The 16,378-nt window shown below is 36.8% G+C and overlaps 1 protein-coding gene across 5 annotated transcripts in view; it reads left to right on the top strand.

Annotated features, from left to right (window-relative positions):
- The window catches only part of LOC149190588 (DNA ligase 1-like), a 309,510-nt gene that overhangs the window by 85,075 nt on the left and 208,057 nt on the right, over positions 1 to 16,378 (top strand). For all 5 annotated transcript variants that reach the window (XR_016256001.1, XR_016256000.1, XM_089412213.1 and 2 more), the window contains exons 5-6: positions 4,473 to 4,703; positions 4,812 to 4,906. Coding sequence is in view for 3 of the 5 variants with exons in the window: in XM_089412213.1 (XP_089268339.1) it covers positions 4,473 to 4,703; positions 4,812 to 4,906 (326 nt within the window). In the remaining 2 variants the exon portion in view is untranslated. The remainder of the gene's footprint in view (positions 1 to 4,472; positions 4,704 to 4,811; positions 4,907 to 16,378) is intronic.

The following is a 16,378-nucleotide window of genomic DNA, read 5'->3' as shown; positions in this document are numbered from 1 at the left end:
AGTGTTGACATTTTCCTGAGTGTGACAAGCTTCTTTATCCCTTGCAACGTCACTTCCTTACCATTGTCAAGGAGGCACTCCAACGACTTGTTGTAGCAATAATTTTTGGTTCAATGGGCTGCTAACCAATCGATGTTGATTAGAACGTCGTTCGAGTTCAACGATAAAAGGTTGAGAGTGATTGAAGTAGACATGCCCCGTAGTGTCATGGAGCATGACTCCACGATGTCTGTCACTTGTCTTTTGGCTCCCATGGCTAGCTGAACCAACCACGATTTCTCATGGGTTTTCTTTTGCAAAGCACATTTCTCTGCAACCTTTAGGCTGATATAGTTGAAAATAGAACCCAGGTCAATTAAAATTGAAATACTTTGGTTAACAACCATACCTTCTATTTCGATTATTGAAGCTTGATGGTTTTGCCTACCTATTGTCTAATGTTGTGTAAATTTATGGTATATTCTAACGCACATCATTCGCCTATTGTTCAATGTGGTGTGAGTTCATGGTATATTCTAAGCCACATCGTTCACTGTTGTTGCCTCTTGCACATTGTACAAGTTTGTGCCATTCTGCTGTTGTTGAGGACAACTCCTGTGCCGATGGTTCTATCCACATGTGCACCACCGCACGAGCCGTTTCATTAACCGCTCAACCTCTTCTCACGCTTGTTTAGTGGCTCAGTTTTTGTTAGCAGTAGTGGATTTTTGTTGACCTTCATTCTTAGCAGGAGTGGTGATCTTTGCATTCCACTTTCCTTGCTTATATCTTGAGGATTTCGACTCTTTTTCCTTGAAGTGGGTCTTATCTTTCTTTTTCCAGTTTGTTTTGAACTCAAATTTTTGTTTGGATTGCTCATAGCAATATGTGGCCTTTCGGATGGTGTCCTCTAATGTTCTTGGCTTATCAAATTCAATCCTATTTTTGTAAGCTTTTGGAGTAATTCATTGAGGTACCTTTGAACCATCACCTTCTCATCTCTAATAAATGGCACATAACTCAACAACTCCATGTTGAATTTCCTAATACCATCCCAGGTTTATTTTCTCACGAAAATTATTTATTCCCAACAATTTATTTAATTAACCAAAGTAAAATTTGAATTGTCGAAAATTAAAATCACTGGTATTTTATCCTCTAGAAATTATATGCAACGAAAAATAAAAATTAGGGGAGATCAATCACACATTGCAACAGATAAATACCCACAACAATTCTCCGTCATTAAATTTTTTGGAAAATTAAGGTTTTCGAGCCACAGAGAATTACAAGGAAAAATATATTCATTGGACCCTGTAACTCGGCCTCCATTGGATGAATTCAGCCTCCGAGAAATTGGTCTCTGAAGGAACTCAACGTGGAGAATTTTGAGCCAACAATTTGTTAGCAAATCGACCCTCATCCTTCCCTTTTAGCTGCCACTGCACCTTAGGAAATTCGGCCCTGGAAAATAGGTTTCTCTAATCAAATCGAACTCCCTCTCTCTTTAGCAACTCAACCTTGCAATCTCCAACAATTCATCGTCTTGGATATGCCCTCGAATTGTCTTGTAGTCTTCCTCCTCTATGCTTCAGTCTATTGATACCACTCGCACTAGATAAAGTCACTTTCTCTTCTTGTGTCTTCATCTCTCCTTTAGGTTTCTTTTTATAATTTTCATGAAGCCCAAATCTCTAACCCTAATCTCTCTTCTAGAAGATGTAGGAGATCAATGTTGAGATCATTTTTAAGGCACTTAAATACTTAAATTATTTATTCTTAGAAAATGACTTAATAGTCCACAATAATTAATTGACTTTAATCATTGTACTTTTCCAAAGTTAGACTTAGGAATGAAGACATAAATCACTTACTACACCAAGCAAGTACATAAAGAGGCATTAAACCATCTTCTAAATGCCAAAACACCAAGCCTATGTTGAAGACCTTTCAAACCTACTATAATCTTCAACACTCCAAAAATCTATTAATGTACTCCAAAAATCTGTTAGTGTACTCATCAATGGTAAGTTGTCCTAGCTTATGCTTGTGGAATTCTTTAACTTTGCTTTCATAGTATCTCTCAGACAAGTTCTGTCCCCGGAAATATTTCTCGAACTTACTTCATGACGGTTTCTTCTCCCTAATGTCCTTAACATTTATAAGATCTTTTCACCATATATCAACTTCTCCGTTCAAGCTGAAAATGACTACTCTTGCCTTCAAGTTTTCAGAATAGTCATGCACTCTGAAGTATTTCTTCATTCCCAACATCCAAGCTTTACCCTCTTCAGCCTTATTTTATTTCTGCATTGAAGGTAGGGGGATTTGCCTTCTTGGATTCTTTTGCATTGAGTTCTTCCCACTTCTCCTTTTATGATGGTGACTTTTGTTTGTAGTATTTGATGACCGGACAGGGCTGCTTGACTTTCTTTCCAGAGTGCTGAGTGGAGTTTGTCCTCTCACTGTGTCTTCACTTGCTTGCCTATCTTGACTTTTTGCCTTTTGCTCTATTGGTCTCGAATCCCCACTTGTGGATCTCCGACGGGTTTTGTTTGGATTTGTGCCTGCCTAGATAGCTGGTGCCTAGCTCATGTTTCTTCTGCCTTTGCGGGTTTGATAAGCTCTGCAAAATCACTGCATTCATCTCTGCTTGCCTTTCTCTTGCTTTGATGATCTTTTCATTGTCTGCTTTGGAACTTCTCCATTCAGCTCCCAAGCTCCTGAGAGTATCCATCCAATCAGGGGACCTTTCCTCCGATTTTATCTCCACTGAGTCCTCTTCCTGTTCATGCTGTACTGTACTATTCTGCTGCTCATTCCTTTATTTCTTTGGTGGAAATTTGTGTCTTCTTATCTTTCTCCCTCTGTGCTGTTACACACATAACTGTTAGTTAAATTAAACAAAAATAAATATATCTACTTATCACCTTGGTATACTTGTATTAAGCAGATTGATCTGATTCGTTGATGCAAATCAGAGGCAACTTTAACAGGTTGGACTGATTAAGTTATGGAAGAGGAAGCGTTAATGGAAATAAACTAAATAATGAACAAGATGCACACAAAGCAACATAGTATGTAATTATGTAACATTGTTTGTATTACTGTGTAAGAATTCTGTACTATGTTTTGTGATAGAGAGCGTGAGATAGAAAATAGAATAATTAACTATTCTATGCCTTATGTTTGATGTCATGGTCGTATCATACATGTTATACGTAGGAGCCAATTTAAGTTACAATACTGTCCGTTTGGTTTTACACCTGAAGATGAAGTGATATCTCATCTTCTTGGCGGGTTGCATTGTACATGTATTGGTGTGCATGCTGTTGGGCTGCCACAGTGGTCATGGTGACAGTTGGCATTCCTGGTTGTGAGCATGCAGGTGATGAGGTGTGCGCATGGATGTCAATTATGAACATAGGCTGTTGATTGTGCCTATGGACTTTGGAACTTGGCATGATTGAAGGTTGTCAGGCCTAGTTAGGGGTGCACACTGCAGTCTCTTGATCCCATAAGGGGAAGTAGGGAACAGTGCTGGCCTGGTTGGAGGAGGCTAGTGTGGGGGATGGGTGCTTTCTGGCACATGTGAGACTGTGCCCTGAACAACCATAGCTGGGCTCGGATCATGGACAGCAGTGTGATGTCACTAAACCAAGTACACCTCCATAGACTGTCAGTTCTTCATTTCGGTTACATGACTCTGGAGAAAATTTGCTCTTTCGTGACCTTATATGGTAGAAAGGTTTGTATGAGTTTGCAAAGTTTTGGTCTTGATTATTCATGTATTATAGGCTTGAGTTATACCTAAAAAATTAAATTTAACTTCTTCCGGATATGTTTAGTAGTCTTATTTTCCATTTAGATTCTGTTAGCCCATTTACGTAACAGAAAAGTCTATTCCCTATCCAAAGCTCTCCAATGCTTTACCATCATATTGTGCACATTTGACACAAGTGGCTATGCACATAATCTTTGAACAGTATGTTCTGTGCTCTCTTTGCTGTCAGTGGAAAGAGAGGTTATTGTCTAGGTTATATCCACATAATTCTTGATTTGTTTACTTAGTGTCTGGACTCAAAGTAAAAGAAAATATCTCCCAGCATCTGATGAAATGCTGCTTATTGAAGACTACCCAACTGTTTGAAGCATTGTTGATACTTGACATATTATCCTTTCTGATATAACTTTCTGTTCATGCATTGAATACTGGATCTCTCGTTTACTTCGATTGTGTTTTGGCTGCCTCTTGCTCTTAATCCTACCTTTGCACAAGTAGCAGGTGAGGTAGTACTCATGTAGTGTAAGGACCTGCAGAAATGTTGTGAAAGCACTGTATCATTCATGATGACCAAGTTGGTCAGGTGTATTTTTATTTTTGACTTATGAGAACTGGTAATTTATATTCTAATTCAGTACATGGTGAGTCACCACATTTGGCATTTTATTTGGATAATAATTTGTTCATTTTTACATATGTTAATATGCAGGCTGGCAGGATAGTGAAGCAAGTTTACTCAGTCTTGCCAATATATGATAAAATTGTTCCGGTTTTGCTTGATGTGGGTGTTGTCAAGTTGCCTGAAGTTTGTACATTTACCTTGGGGGTGCCTGTTGGTCCTATGTTGGCCAAACCTACGAAAGGAGTTTCGGAGATTTTGGATAAATTTCAGGATATAAAGTTTACTTGTGAGTATAAATATGATGGGGAGCGTGCACAGGTAAGTTTTTTACCTTTTTTCTTCTATTCTTTGATTGTCATTTGTGTCGTGTTGTAGTTATCTTGCAATTCTGATGTTTTAATATTCTTCCCAAATATGTGGAGGTAGATTCACTACATGGAAGATGGGTCTGTTGAGATTTACAGTCGGAATGCTGAACGCAATACTGGGAAGTTTCCAGATATTGTAGATTTTATTGGAAGGTAAGTTTTTATGAAGATAGATTTTTGCTTATTTTAGTTCAATGATAATAAATATGTTATGGCATGCCCTTTGTTCTCAGTCGCTTGCAATGATTCTGGGCTTCCTAGGAAAGCATGTTCAGTTTTTCTCTAGAGGTTCCAATTCTGAGTTTTGTTTGCAATATATTTGAATTTATATTTTCCTGATTCAAACCTCTTATATGCCTCTCATTTTTTAGTTGACTGCATTTTTATTATTTGTTTTGAAGGGTAAAATGGGATCCTTGCTTAGGTTCTTATTGCTTATTTTCGTTTGAAGTTATACATGTTTGTTATCATGGGTTAGATTTTGTTAGTAAAATATAGAGATGCAGTTTAAGGCTCAAGTATCTCAGTTCATTTAGATTTTCTGTCCAGATTTTACCTTCTCTCTGGTTATTGTTATGGTCCTACTAGACCTTGTCTTCAATATGGTATTCAATGGTATGTACATGTTCAGTCCTTGCCGTCAATAATGGTATTCATTATCATGTACATTTTGGGATTTTTACCCTTGGAGTGTTCAATTAAAGAGGTCTATATGTTGTTAACTTGTAACTGCACTTTTATGAAAAGCTTTACGAAATGAATGTTTGCAGGGTTAGGTTTCTAACTAGACATAAATGAATGCCATGTATGGTCTGTCTTGAAGTGGGGGAATGCTGGTTTGCGGATACCCCCTGCATGACATGTCATTAATCCATGCCAGATAAGCTGATGAAAAAGTTTCGGCATGCTTTGTTATTTCTTTTGCTTAGTTGAACAATTCTTTAAATGATCATGTGTCTAAGACTGAATATTTTGGGACCATAATTTTGATGTAAATATATTGGGTGGGACATGTGAAAGTTGTACACGTGTTCTTTATTTGATGATGCTCATATATCTACAACGGAAGTTTATTTTCAAATGCCCCTTTTGGCATTTAATTTGAGGGTTGTTACTGCCTAGAAATGCATGTTTTAGTCTGCATTTTCATCGATCTTCTTCTCTCACTAGCACAACATAAGTACATTGGAGTTTAGTGGTGGTTACAGGTTTGCATGGAGAGATGTAGAGACAATGTTTCTCGGAAACTCATCTCACCATGAGGGCTGTGCAGGTGCACTTGACACATGTTTGGGGGCTTGGTTACATGGTTTGCATTTTACCATCTCCTTTATCATTGATGAAGTGCCTTGTTTCAAGGATGAAACCAAGGTCGACAATCATGTGGATGGATGTTGTGAGCATGAAGCAAACCTCAAAAGATGATTTCCCTAGCTTTGATGATGTCCAGGGAATGATTTATGATGAGGTAAGGGGTCAACCACAATATAAAGGAGAAACACTTACTTCAAGGAAGTGGCTAGGGCATGTTGAAGACAAAGAGGGGTGAGAAATAACCTAAAAGGAGGAGCTTCCACATATTTGGAGGCATGTTTCACCTTTTGAGATGTTTTGGGGCTAAGGTAATAATGTTGAAGGCGATTTCTACATATTTGGAGGAAAACTCTTTGTATGAAGGGATGTCATATGGCATTGTTGATATGATCAAACCTTCAAAGGACATGTTTTTGCTTGACAGGTGGCATTATGGACCCATTCTATTCACTCAAAGGGAGAAATGATCCAACACACTATATTGGAGGGGGTCCATAGAATGATATGAGGTAAAAAAAGAGGCCAAAGGGGTGCCCTTGCATGGAATGATGCCATGTAGCAGTGAATGGATTTAATTGGTCAAAGGATGTCCCTTGATGAGGATTACCCCATTCCAAGGATGAAAATAAATATTTTTTTGTTACTTAATCATGGATATGCTCCCTTAGAGAGGGTCATTATCTCCAAAAATTCATTTAAAGCATGTTGAAGGGCAATTATGGGGCATTACCCATCATTCAAGGTGAGTTGTCTCACATATTTAGAGGAGCAATTTCAAGGAGAGGTTGACACATGTCACTTTCATATTTAATCAAACCAAAAAATTGTTGAATTTTCTTATAATAGAAATTGATCTTCTAATCTAATGATTACTTCCAATGATTTAATATCAAGTTATCTTATGTCACTTATATGATTAAGCAACTATACATAAAAAATGTCAACAATAATGCAATAGTAACCATAGGATCATAAAGAGACAAACAAACACGAGAGGCACAAAATCACCTTGGGAAAACCCAACCTTGGGAAAAACCTAACCAACTTTTCTTCTAAGGATGATTTGATCTACAACAAAGTTTACAATAAAATTGTCTAGAAATCTGTGCCCATTTCCAAGCTTGAATACTAGTCAAACCTGGTCAAAATGTTGATCAAAATCCTTCAAACTAATAAAAGTCATTTTGTTCAAAGTGGCATGAATTCGGCTTATAGTCAATTGGTCAAAGTACCTTGTGGTGTACTGTGTTCAAGTACCTAGAACTGTTGTCAAAGTTTGAGATTTTGTGGTCAAAACATCCCTCCTTCGATAGTCAAATTTGTCAAAGATTCGGTTAAATAGCAGCTAGAAAACTCGGTCAAATAGTGGGAGAATAGATTCAGTCAATGCTGGTCATTGGTAGCTTTAGATTTGATCAAACTTTGGTCTTCTTCTTTTTGTTGACTTGTGTAATACCCCATAATAATAAAGTAAATAAAGTAAATATTAATATATATAAATAGAATAACAATTAACAAAGAAAAGATAAAATAACAATTAACAAAGAAAATTATATGAATAAAGAAATAAAATAACAAATAACGAAGAAAATATGATAATAAATGAATAAAATAAAAGTTGGCATGGAGACATGGATGGTGTACATGCAGATCCATTTCCAATCCCCTTACGGTTTTTAGAACAATTAGTTCTCTTTAATGGCGGAGAAAGGGGAAGAAGAGGCATGCATTCATTCACTCATTCTTGAGGAAGGAATGCTTGAGGAAGAAGATCATTGCTAATAGTAAGTTGGTTAAGGGCTTGAGGGTGAGAGTTGCAAGAGATATTAGCTGCAACTTGTCTAAGGTTGGGTTCGAGATTCGTCTCCAACACCTTGTTGTGGGTAGTGGTCCGAATCAACGGAATTCAAGCAACGTCACAGTACGGTAGATGTCAATAAGAAATCTTCACTCCTTAGGTATGCGACATTGTTTAAATTTTTATTGGATATGTCAAGAGCTTGGTAGTTGCATTTTGTTGTATGCTTAATTTCTGGGATGTTATGCTTTGCACATGTGGATCAGTGATAAAGAGATGTTTTGTTTTTCAAGTTGTTCCAAATGAAGAGGTTGAGTTGATATTTATCAAGGTGGGTTTTGACCAAGGGTTACACCCATTCACATGGTGGGGTCGACTTGCCTTTTGGGCCTACATGAAGGCCATAAATAATAATTTTTATTTTTCATATTTAATAATTTTCATAAGCCGACTTAAGAGGCCATTTTGGCATGCAGGAATACCTCTCGATTCTACACAAAAAATCAACACTCCCTCTTAGCGAGGGAGGTATTCTCCTGTCATAGATTTCGCCTAGTTAGGAATTCTCCTTCCTTAAGAAAAGTTTCGTGAGCTTGTCATATTGATGCACATTTGCAACATAATGTTATTTTATATCTTTTGCAAATAGCCGACATGGGCCAAGAATCCTTTATGGCTCCTCAGGAAAACATATATCAAACTCTTTTGGGTCATGACCTTAGCCTAGGCATCAAATTTTATTAACTTCTCAAGAAGATTTGCCTTTGGACCTTTCACCTTTCAGGTTAGAGTCCTTTGTGACTTAACCAAGTCCTTATGGTATTTAAAGGTGAATTTCATCTATCTCCTTTGGTCGACATATCCAAATCCTTCTCGCATCGAAGTCATTTTGGTTTCTAAGGAGAAGATCTATCCAATCTTGTAGTTTCCCTGAACATTCATGTTTGGTCGACCTAGCCAAATCCTTTGGGCTTCAAAGGTGAATGAATACATCTCTTCTTGGTCAAGGTCTGTGATGTTATCACACTAAAAGTCTTGTATTATTTTGAAAACCCTAGCAAGGGTTTGACCCTAGAGCTTGAGGACAAAACCATAGGACTATTGGAGACAAAATGAATGTCTAAGGTGTTGGAAAATGTAACTAGTTTCAGTCTTCATAATTGTTAATGTATTCAAGTCATTATGTATATCTTATGTTACAAGAAAAAAAATAAAGAAAAATATTATTTTGAGCGTGGGTTTCATGCTTCATTTTTATGGTCATCTAGGTAAAGCATGTTCTTCATGCTTCTAGGGTTTGTTATGTCAGACAAATATTTTTCTTACGTCAAGAAAGTCACTATCATTTGTATAAGATCTATTGGGCAAGTTGTAACATGGAAGAGATATTAATTTTGAGTCTGGAATGTTCTATAAGCCTCCTAGCACCAGTTGGCCCTGCCAACAAGAAGTCAGCCTAGATAAGGGTATTTGAACCCCACAAATGTGTATAATAAGGGAGCATCGACCTCATTTAGCACCAATTTGATCCCTCTAAAGAAGAAGTTCGATTTGAAGTTGGGAACAAGGAAGCAAGATCGAAGGTCTAGGAAGCAAGGAGAAACGAAGAAGAAAGACAATTTTTTTTTAACTCTATTTTCTCACGCATGCGAAAGTTAGGGTTTCTGCAGCTCTTGAAATGTCAAAATTGCAGGTTGAAGTTGTAGTTCAAAGGTGAGGGCCAAAGTTGAAGCAATATTTATCCTTGTTGATTTGGTTGAACCCTGTCTTAATTAGAAGGGCTTCTTGGTGCTTGGAGGAGGACTTGGTCTAGGGTTTTGGGTTTTGGGTCGTAGTTTTTCTCGTTTAAAGCAGATTGTATAAGAAGAGAAGAGATTTTTTGGGTTTTCCCCTTGGAGGGGTTTTGCCTTGGCTTGGAGCCTAATTTCCATTGTGTTTATTGTTTTTGCTCTTGATTATTATTTGTTGAAAAAATGTAATAAAGAAACACAAGAAGATAAATAAATTTCACAAGAAATTATTAAGATTAAGGAGAAACTTGAATTAATAGCTATCCGACTGCATTCTCCAACATAGGGTTTGTACACTCTAGACCAATCAAGACAAGGGGATTGATTGCTTCCACTTGAAAGAAGAAATCTCAACTTCTAAAAATTCTAACATCTTGATGATGACTATGATTTGTAGGCTGGATACAAGAAAGCCGAAGATTAAGAGGGAGATGACGCTGTGAATTTATGATGTGGACCCCTTGATGATGATATGCAGTCCATGATGATGATATGGACTCCATGATGATGATATGGACTCCATGATGATGGAAATTTCTTGACGATAATTGATGCCATGAATGATGATGTGGACTTTTGATGATGGCATTGACTCATTGAGGTATGATGACATTGATTCTCCTTAATGATGTGGACTTGGGTCCTTTGATGATATGAATGAGATTGGTTGATCCCATGAAGACTAAGGTCAAGAGGGATCTGACACACTCTAAAGAGATAAGTATTTTCTTGATTATTTTATTTCATTATGAGTTTCTTGTCTTTGTATATCCTTCTTGGCTGTATTTGTTCTTCCATGGCCTCCTAGTAAGGATTGTAGGTGCATAATGAAGACTACTAGGGCTGTGGCAACATATGAAGAAGGATGAAAGAACAAAGACAAGAAAACTTGTGGTGGAATGAGTTTTTAAAGTCAAAGGGAGCATATAAGATCAACCATTGTTTTTGATTCATGTAGAAATGAAGTCTGTTGTGACTTCCAAGATAAAGATGGCTATAAGTTTGAAGAGCGATGCTGATCCGAATCTGCTAGAGATGAGCATGCTATGTGCTCATGACATGTTTTCGATTGTGATTCCATGAAAACTTAATGAAAATTTGAAGAAGCTACGATGTATCCCTTTGATTGACATTATTGATTCTACTTGAACTAGGTATATTCTGGGTGCTCTATTAGTCTGAATGACATAAATGATCTTGCTGCCTATTGCGTGATTGAAGCTGGAAATGTAGCCGTCTTCTGAAGCTGGTTGTTGATGTATGCTTATTCAAGAAACGACTTATTGTCTGATGGATTTGTCTATGGAACACTTTTCTGGCATTCTGCTGATAGCAAAATGTTGATATTTGCTTTTGTGAGCATATGCTTCGGTGTGAAGCTCTAGTTGAAGCTAATGTACAACTGGATGTTGTTGTCCTTTGGAATTATTTGTTTTTTTTTTCTCTGTAGGGTGTTGTGGGAGTTGAGATGACTTGGATGTTTCTGTTGTATAGTTGATTTGTGAAACAATTGTAGCTGTTTGCTAGTACTGGAACATATCATGATACAGATATAGATTAATTGTAACCAACAAGAAGAGCACATTGGGATGCTGCTTTAGCTTGAGATTTGCCATGATTTCCTGGATGAGCATGAAGTAGGCATCTATCGCTCTCAGTAACGCTGAGGCAGAGCATATTGCAGCTAGTATGGCTAGCTGTGAGGTAGTATGGGTGCAAAAGCTCCTTACAGAGCTATTTGATAATGTGCTAGATATGTCCGTGATATACTGTGGCTATTAGAGATATGGTGCAAAGAGCAACAATGAGGCTCCAACACATCTCAAGAGGTGAGTAGGTTGCAGACATTCACACCAAGCCTTTGCCGAAAGCGAAGTTCATAGTCTTTAGAGAGGACCTTAGAGTGCAGGAGAATGTGTCCTTCCTTGAGCGGGAACATTGCTGATCGAGAACACTGAGCATATGCTTTCCCCCAGTGTTTCGACTAGCCATAGCCATGGTGACGGGGGAGTGAGCCTTAGTCACCAAGTTCAGTGAATTTGAATGAATAAGTTCGAAATTCGTCGAACTTCAAACGAATACGAACTTATTCGTTCAAGTTCGTCGAACTTTATGGCGAACTCGAATTTCAAGCTAAACTCGAATTTGAACACGAACTTAATCGATTAAGTTCGTTTCGGTTAGATAAAAATCGTTTTGGTTCGATTTAAAAAATTTCGAAATGAGTTATTGCGGGCCTGTTTTGCTTTTGGTTTCATTGTTTGAGGACGCCGAAGGGTTAGGTTTCAATGTTCATTGTTTGCAGAGGGTTATACATACCACTGGTATTTTCGAAACTCAATTGTAAGAAATTTAGTTTCCATAACCATTATTTTACATTTCCTTATGATAATTTTCTATGAAATTCTAGGGTTGACTAGGGAATTCTTCTTATTTTCTCACAAGATCTACAATTGGGATTTTGTTTTGAGAATTTTTGGAGTTCGATATTTTCAATTTGACTTCCTTCCACCATTGTTGCTACATGTGCTCATTTTCTTTGAACTTTTACAGGATTTCGATGCCAGTAATAGGCTTCATCTTTCCTGTGGCTTACATAAAAATTACTTATGTTTATGATTTTTACTGAGAAGCCCTAAGTTGGCTGAAATCACATTCTTTTGTTGTTGAATCTTTGTCTATACGTTTTATTAACAACCTTTGGAGCGAATGCGCAGTCATTGTAGACAAAATTTTATAATAATTATGTTCCTTTTTCTAATGAATGGTTTTACTGTCCTATTAATTTCCAGGTTTCGTACTCTGTAGTTTTTTTTTATAGGGTCCATACCCCCATGACCAATAATTTAACTCCTTTTCTTTCTTTTCCAGAATATTATTTGCATTTTGTTACTATGTATGTTAAGAACAGTATTTGCATTTTGTTACTATGTCTGTTAATAATGTGTATACTTAGACAAGGTTTCTCTAACTTGTTGTATCACTTGAGGTAGAACCTTATATAGCTATAATTGATATTTCTCTCTTATTTATATTAAAAAACTTTCTTTCTTTAAAATTGCAGTTTGCTTAATAACCATAGACAAGGTTTTACTCCCTTTTTTTTAAATTATTTTTATGCATGTGTGTGTTGTAAATTTTTTGTATTATTATATATTAATGTTAGTGTATTTTGGGTATTTATGTTACTTTTATTTGGCTTTTATAACCAAACATGCATAATGTGTAATTTATTTTATTTATCATGTATCTATATGAACTATATGATTATACTAAATTTCTTACATGTTGAAATGATTTAAATGTTTGAGCAATAATCTTTTGTCTTTGCAATGTGCATTATGGACTTTGAATTTGAGTTTAAATTGATTTTTTTTATATATATACATTTTTTTTTCGAATTTCTATATGTCGAACTTTATCGACAAAATTTTAGTTGCCGAACTTTATTCGAATTTCAGGGTCGCCGAACTCGAACTCAAACACGAACCTGGTGACTTAGGAGTGAGCAGTGAAATTCTTGGGTGTGAGGGTACTCTTCAGTAATGTTTTGAAACTCTGACTCGGAAATAGCGGAGGGTCAACCCCGACTCCAACTCGGTATCGACTCGGCCGGTTTTATTTCCATGACTCGGTTGTTGTATAAAATACATTAAATATTTTTATTATTATAAAAAACATAATTTTAAAGATTTTCATTCTTGATTCCAAACACAAAGCTTTAGAATATATAGAGAAGACAACATATGATCAAAGTAGGCTCATGAATATATCCATTATATGAAAATGGCACCTAGTGCACTGTCCAATATAAAGTTCATACTTAGGATTCTTTTCTGCCTCAGCCTAAGGACAATCACTAGACTACAACAACAATAATACCAATTCTCTGCCCCAATGAAGTCTCAAAACCCTTGATTTAATTCTGGTCAAGCTCCAGAACAATTAGAGGTAGATATGTATTTATTAGTCTATTGCTAGAACGTTTGCCTTTTTAAAAACATTGTATGGCTCAATGGATTGTTTCAGTTTTCTAATTCATGCGACTAGGATACCCATACTTCGGCCTTGTAATTTTCAAAACTTTCTCACAGTGATAGATTACTTTAGGGCTATAGATATGCATAAACAACAACCCAACCAATGATATGTAGGAGGCGGAACAACTTTTGACAAATGTGCTTTAGGATTTTTGTCAAAGAGCCGAGTCGATCGAGTTGTTACCATGCTGGTCGAGTCATTACCAAGTCAGCCGAGTTGTTACCGAGTCGTCCGAGTCAGTGAATGGCTCGGTAACAACCCAGCCAATTGTTCCGTTTCGGCTACCGAGTCAACCCGACTAGGCATTGGCTTGATCTAACTCGACTTTTTTTAAAACAATGCTCTTTAGAGCCATGGGCTTGGTTAAGCTTGCTTGGATTTCCACCCAATTGCCACACATTTGGTTGGTGGGTGAGGAGACTTAGGTGTGTGTGATGTTTATCAAAGTAAAACGTCACTTTCGTGGACTTGGTTAAGGTAAATTGATCTCCCTAAGAATTGGATGCAAGTGTTCTACCACATGATCGCTGAGGATCAAGTTGGGTGAAGATCAGCCAATGGACATAGGGTGTGTGTGATCTTTACCAAGGTCATTTATGACTGCTATGGACTTGGTTGTGGTAACTCGATCTTCTCTATTGTCATTGTGGATGATTCTTCCGAGATGCGAAGAGATGAGATACTGATGCAACTATCAACTTTCCTTATGTTGAGACATGTACATATGATATGAGATCTATGATATACTCTTTTAGGTCATGGAGCTTGACTCAGAGACCAGTAGGGTGTGTGTGATCTTTACCAAGGTAAAATGTGACTGCCATGGACTTTCTTGTAGTAAATTGATCTCGCTTATCATTCGTTATGGATCAAGACGTCATTGTTCCGCTGAGATGAGATCTATCGAGCAACTGGAAGAATACCTCTCTAGCTAGGAGGGTGCACTGAAATTAGATTGTGATGCTATTTGCTTTCCTTGTGATGAAAGAGAATGAAAATACCTCCATGGTTAAGGGTGAGTGTTGAAAATTGTAGCGATGGTTGACATTTCCTCCAATGAAAAATAAAAGGAAGAAAAATGAAATTAAAATACGAATACAAATTTATTATTTCCCTCCAAAATTTACAAGTCAACCTCATAATAATTTTAGGTTAGTTGGCTCCTTTGAGGCACTCATTCGACCCTTTGAGAAGACTATGTATATGTGACTTTCTTCTCCTCACTTGGGCAATTCACATCACACATCTTTTGTTTGCTCTAGCGAGTTTCGTGAAAGGAAAAGAGGACGAATTTTAGGAGAAGATAAGGAGGCCGAAATTTTACGGAAAGGCTGTGCGAATTGACTTGGCACATCTTTTATTCTTGGGTATTTGGTTTGGTTATTATCTTAATGATGCTTTTAATGTACTAATGTATAAGGAGGCCGAAATTTTAAGGAAAGGCTATGGGAATTGACTTGGCACATCTTTTATTCTTGGGTATTTGGTTTGGTTATTATCTTAATGATGCTTTTGATGTACTAATGTATCTTGAACTCTCTCTCTCTCTCCCATATAAAGAATAATTTTCTGGGTTTTCCCCTTGTGAGTTTTGCGCTGGTCGCATGTCTATTTTTTGTCTCTTGTCTCATGGTTTCTTGATTATTTCTCTGTTGCTCTATCATGCCTAACGAATTAATTTTCTTATACTGCTTGATGAATCATGAAATTCTAATGTTGTTATGATGTGTATAAGAAAATGTTCTAGCATTACCCTAAGTTAAAATCAACATCTATTGTCCTTCAACAAATATGGTAGGTGACAATAGATCCAAACTTGTCATGATTCCTATGCATGGAAAAGGTGGTCGTAGGTGCCAATAAATTTCTAGTAAAGCCTCAACCTAGGCACAACAATCTTATATATTGTGATATGAGTGCATGCATGCATCAACGTGCGGACACCAACTGTTATGGAGCACTATTATCATTAGCATGGTAGCTATTTGAGTGTGTTGTTTCAAATTTAGCAATTTATTTTTGTTAGCTTTAGTTAATTATTGTTCTAGATTTAGATCGGGCTTAGATTAGGTGCTTTATACGTGAGGATTATTTATGCATGAAGATTGCAAGGATCTCAAGGAGACATGCATGCTTACATGTGTGTGATTATCTCCTTGGGGTGCTCTAATCTAGGTGAATTATTCATGTAGGGAGGGTGAACATATTCAGTCTATTTTTGGGTTTATGGTTTGGTTTCGTAAGTTGTATGTTCCATTGTGATGGTGCCCATTGATTGTAAATTTTAGCACCCCTAATTTATAAAAGAATGTCATGGTCTTCTAATGGGATAGTTAGTGAGTTAGGGATTTGGTGCTATTGTGTTATATTTCTTTTTCTAAGTTTATAGACATACAATTGATAGTTCGGATTTGAGTTCGTTGTTAGTGCTTTTAGATTGTCCATGTATACAAATCTAGTATCATGATCGAATTGTTTTGATAGGAATTTTGGTTTTCGATTTCTTAAGTCTTCAACATGATACATGGTGTTTGAGCATGTTTTGAGATTTTACGGAACCCTGCTTGGAGTGCGTTGTTGTGTGTGAGGAGTTGTTGGAGGATCTCAAATTTTTCATGTTTTTCTAAAAAAAGAATTGCCAATCTCCATTTTCTTTATAAAAACAATTTGTCCAAATTTTAT

The sequence above is a fragment of the Pinus tabuliformis genome, chromosome 3_1, assembly GCF_031772625.1.
Source record: "Pinus tabuliformis cultivar Carrire ecotype Pingquan chromosome 3_1, CPIR1, whole genome shotgun sequence".
NCBI classification, from domain to species: Eukaryota; Viridiplantae; Streptophyta; class Pinopsida; order Pinales; family Pinaceae; genus Pinus; species Pinus tabuliformis.
The sequence above is the reverse complement of the archived record's forward strand: the minus strand, read 5'-3'. Positions and strand labels throughout refer to the sequence as shown.